Below are 4,711 nucleotides of genomic sequence, written 5' to 3' on the forward strand. Positions count from 1 at the left end.
GTGCCAAGTGGTAGTGTATAAATGACATCATATCTAGCTTAAGTCGGCAATGGCCATCGGTTTTATTTTGAGCTTTCAAAAAAAAATGGAATTAGATAAAGGTAATAGGAGATGGATGACAATGTCAAACTAACGTCAATCTGGATTAGACGGTTGCCGTCACCCGTGTCAAAGGCGGCACGTGCGTTTGACGAGTCAAAGCGTATGCCAAATTGCCTATTATTAATGGAGGGGGCTAATAAGGCGTATACCAAGGTAGTGTTTCTTGAAGTCTAGAAAGAAAATCTCACCATCCAGACACACACACACACTCTCTCTCTCTCTCTCTCACACACACACACACACAGCAAGTGTAGCGAAGATGTTTTTGGAGGTCGAGGTTGCGGCGCAGGGCCGGCGTGAGTGGGTGCAGGCGGAGCCGGCTCCCGGCACCCCCCGCACTTGCACCACTTGGGTGGAGCAGCCCTCCCCCCGCGTCCCCTTGCCCACGACGCCCACCTGGATTGAGTCTCCCTCCCCCCGCCTTACTTCATCGTCTGCCGCCGCTCGTGATTTTGCCGCCCCGCCCAATACGGCGAAGCCCCGCGCTTCCGTGCTCGCCATGGGACGCGCCACCCCGCCCAACCGCATCGACCAAGCCACCTACACGGACTGGTACTTTGAGGTCACCAACTGCGGGCACAAGGAGGAGCTGAAGCGCAAGATGCAGCGCATTTGTGAGTATAATTAGCAGCCGCCAGCGATGCGTGTTAAATATACTAGACTTTTATACTGCGTAATGATCTAATGCTCTGTACTGCTACCAGGCGACCGTTCCGGTATCCAGACACGCTACTCCATCCTGACAGAGGAGCTCCTTAAAGCCCACCCGGAGTTCTACACGCCCGGACAGCCCAGCATCGAGGAGCGTAACGCCATCTTTGCCCAAGAAGTGCCCAAGCTGGCGCACGAGGCGGCCGTGGCCGCCATCGCAGAGTGGGGGCGCCCGGCGTCGGAGATCACCCACCTGGTGGTGGCCACGCTCACAGGTGTGGCCATCCCTGGTGCGGATGTGATGCTGACCAAGTCCCTAGGGCTACGCCCGGATGTCAACCGTGTGATGCTCTACATGCTGGGGTGCTACGCCGGCGTGACGGCGCTGCGCGTGGCCAAGGACCTCGCCGAGAACAACCCGGAGTCGCGCATCCTCATCTGCTGCAGCGAGTTGGCTGCGCCCACCTTCCGAGCGCCCAACGAGAAGTTCCCCTACGACCTGGTGGGCACCGCCCTCTTCGGCGACGGTGCCTCGGGTGTCATTGTGGGCGCCCTACCCCAGCTCCGCGTGGAGAGGCCGCTGTACGAGATCCACTGGGTGGGCGAGGTGCTGGCGCCCGACTCCGAGAAGATCATCGAAGGCACGCTTAAGCTGGAGGGCCTGCAGTTCTACCTGGACCGGAGCCTCCCAGCGCTGGTGTCGAAGCATGTGGGCGCTTTCTGCCGGACGGCGCTGGACAACGCGCCCGACAAGCCAGGCTTCAACGACGTGTTTTGGGCGGTGCACTCGGGCGGGCCGGCCATCCTGAACGCTGTGGAGGAGGCGCTAGAGCTGAAGCCGGCCAAGCTGGGCGCGAGCCGCCACATTTTGCAGAACTACGGCAACATCTCCGCCTCCACCGTGCTCTTCGTGCTGGACGAGCTCCGCCGCAAGGGCTCGCTCGCGGACACGCAAGAAGACTGTGAGTGGGGCGTCGCCGTCGCCTTCGGGCCAGGAGTGACCATCGAGGGAGCCCTCCTCAAACGTTGCTGACTTAAAGAATTATAGACATTTTCAAAAATCTTTTTTTCTAACTAAAACCTTAATCGGTATATTTTCAAATCAATCACTTTTTTTTTCTCTCAATTAGAGCCTTGTAAAACGTTTTTTTTCCCAACTCTATGACCCATCGCCAAATTGACAACCATTGGTTTAAAAAACCTTTATTCCATCAAATTATGAATGGCCACCCACTATCCACTAAACCAAGGAGGCAATCCTATCACCTCGACCCAAACATGACATGCATTTTGAAGACTTTTATTGACATCAAACAGAGGGTCGAAGGGAAAGACGTGAATTAACCTCTGACCAAAGAACAAAGGGCCCTTGGCAAATAGTTCAGTCACAAATTGCCCTTTGATAAACAGAACATTGAAGAATCCCTTACCAAGGTAGAAGATCTTAGATACAACACAATCATGCAAGATAGTTTCCTGCAACCATCTACCTAGTTCTCCCTTCGACGGAGGTTCACCTGGACAAAACAAGAACACACTACACATAGAGAATAATCCTACCTGACTTCTGATGAATTCCTGGCTCAGCTTCAAGCATACCTTGTCTTTAATGTGATTACAAAGACGTTCGTTAAGCCAATCAGGGACACATTTTCTTTTGGCGCAGACCGCCTCAGCCTCCTCACCTCTTCGCTTCATCTCCTCCTCTGCCTCTGGATCCCAATCTCCCCATCCAGTCGCCCCTTCATCCTCACGAAGGAGCCATACAAGACCAATTCGCCGACCACCCGTCGACGTACACTGGTCATGCACTCGCACAAGTAGAGTAATATCACCACTTGTCCACTCGCAACATGCATGCGTGACACATAGAATCCAATCGCACTCAAGCACCTACTTTTCCCCCAAAAAAAAAAAGTGAACTCCAACACAAAGAATGAGCCCTTGCATGCCAAGTGGTAGTGTATAAATGACATCATATCTAGCTTAACAATATTAGTCGCCAGGTTTTATTTTGAGCTTTCAAAAAAAATGGAATCACATAAAGGTGGTAGGAGATGTGAAAGCATGCACGACAATGTCAAACCAACGTCAATCTAGATCAATTTGTGTTGCTCTGTCAAAGGAGGCGGACGAGTCAAAGCATAATGCCAAATTGCCTATTATTAAAGGAGGGCGTATACCATTGCTCTAGCTGAAGGTAGTGTTTGTGGAAGTCTAGAAAGAAAACCTCACCCTCCGCTCCCCCCCCCCCCCCCCCCCCCCCCCCACACACAGCAAGTGAAGCGAAGATGTTTTTGGAGGTCGAGGTTGCGGCGCAGGGCCGGCGTGAGTGGGTGCAGGCGGAGCCGGCTCCCGGCACCCCCCGCACTTGCACCACTTGGGTGGAGCAGCCCTCCCCCCGCGTCCCCTTGCCCACGACGCCCACCTGGATTGAGTCTCCCTCCCCCCGCCTTACTTCATCGTCTGCCGCCGCTCGTGATTTTGCCGCCCCGCCCAATACGGCGAAGCCCCGCGCTTCCGTGCTCGCCATGGGACGCGCCACCCCGCCCAACCGCATCGACCAAGCCACCTACACGGACTGGTACTTTGAGGTCACCAACTGCGGGCACAAGGAGGAGCTGAAGCGCAAGATGCAGCGCATTTGTGAGTATAATTAGCAGCCGCCAGCGATGCGTGTTAAATATACTAGACTTTTATACTGCGTAATGATCTAATGCTCTGTACTGCTACCAGGCGACCGTTCCGGTATCCAGACACGCTACTCCATCCTGACAGAGGAGCTCCTTAAAGCCCACCCGGAGTTCTACACGCCCGGACAGCCCAGCATCGAGGAGCGTAACGCCATCTTTGCCCAAGAAGTGCCCAAGCTGGCGCACGAGGCGGCCGTGGCCGCCATCGCAGAGTGGGGGCGCCCGGCGTCGGAGATCACCCACCTGGTGGTGGCCACGCTCACAGGTGTGGCCATCCCTGGTGCGGATGTGATGCTGACCAAGTCCCTAGGGCTACGCCCGGATGTCAACCGTGTGATGCTCTACATGCTGGGGTGCTACGCCGGCGTGACGGCGCTGCGCGTGGCCAAGGACCTCGCCGAGAACAACCCGGAGTCGCGCATCCTCATCTGCTGCAGCGAGTTGGCTGCGCCCACCTTCCGAGCGCCCAACGAGAAGTTCCCCTACGACCTCGTGGGCACCGCCCTCTTCGGCGACGGTGCCTCGGGTGTCATTGTGGGCGCCCTACCCCAGCTCCCCGTGGAGAGGCCGCTGTACGAGATCCACTGGGTGGGCGAGGTGCTGGCGCCCGACTCCGAGAAGATCATTGAAGGCACGCTTAAGCTGGAGGGTCTGCAGTTCTACCTGGACCGGAGCCTCCCAGCGCTTGTGTCGAAACATGTGGGCGCTTTCTGCCGGACGGCGCTGGACAACGCGCCCGACAAGCCGGGCTTCAACGACGTGTTTTGGGCGGTGCACTCGGGCGGGCCCGCAATCCTGAACGCTGTGGAGGAGGCGCTAGAGCTAAAGCCGGCCAAGCTGGGCGCGAGCCGCCACATTTTGCAGAACTACGGCAACATCTCCGCGTCCACCGTGCTCTTCGTGCTGGACGAGCTCCGCCGCAGGGGCTCGCTCGCGGACACGCAAGAAGACTGTGAGTGGGGCATCGCCGTCGCCTTCGGGCCAGGGGTCACCATCGAGGGAGCCCTCCTCAAACGTTGCTGACTTACCCGCGGGTTGCTGCGGCCGACCAAGGTTCCAGAAAAGAACTATTCCCTCTCTACAACCATCTCTCTCTCTCTCACACACACACATGCCCTCTCCCTCTCTCTGTCACGTACACACACTCTCAAATGTTGAAACTCTCTCTCTCTCTCTCTCACATGCACACACATATACACCTTCTCTCTCTCTCTCTCTCTCTCTCTCACAAACACACACACACATGCACCCACTCTCTCTCTCTT

The 4,711-nt window shown here is 56.3% G+C and overlaps 2 protein-coding genes across 2 annotated transcripts; both read left to right on the forward strand.

Annotated features, from left to right (window-relative positions):
- Window positions 1-265: 265 nt before the first annotated feature.
- LOC147603526 (piperidyl ketide synthase 2-like) lies at window positions 266-1,972 on the forward strand. The gene is made up of 2 exons (XM_086796906.1): window positions 266-716; window positions 807-1,972. The coding sequence occupies exons 1-2, from the start codon at window positions 362-364 to the stop codon at window positions 1,784-1,786; spliced, it is 1,335 nt and encodes a 444-aa protein (XP_086653032.1). The 5' UTR covers window positions 266-361; the 3' UTR covers window positions 1,787-1,972.
- Window positions 1,973-3,006: 1,034 nt separating this feature from the next.
- On the forward strand, window positions 3,007-4,493 carry LOC147603527 (piperidyl ketide synthase 2-like). Its single transcript, XM_086796643.1, has 2 exons — window positions 3,007-3,399; window positions 3,490-4,493. Exons 1-2 carry the CDS (start codon window positions 3,045-3,047, stop codon window positions 4,467-4,469), a joined length of 1,335 nt encoding a protein of 444 aa, XP_086652769.1. The 5' UTR covers window positions 3,007-3,044; the 3' UTR covers window positions 4,470-4,493.
- The last annotated feature ends 218 nt before the right edge of the window (window positions 4,494-4,711 follow it).

This window comes from Cibotium barometz, chromosome 64 (assembly GCF_041138505.1).
Source record: "Cibotium barometz isolate CiBa-2024 chromosome 64, ASM4113850v1, whole genome shotgun sequence".
NCBI lineage: Eukaryota > Viridiplantae > Streptophyta > Polypodiopsida > Cyatheales > Cibotiaceae > Cibotium > Cibotium barometz.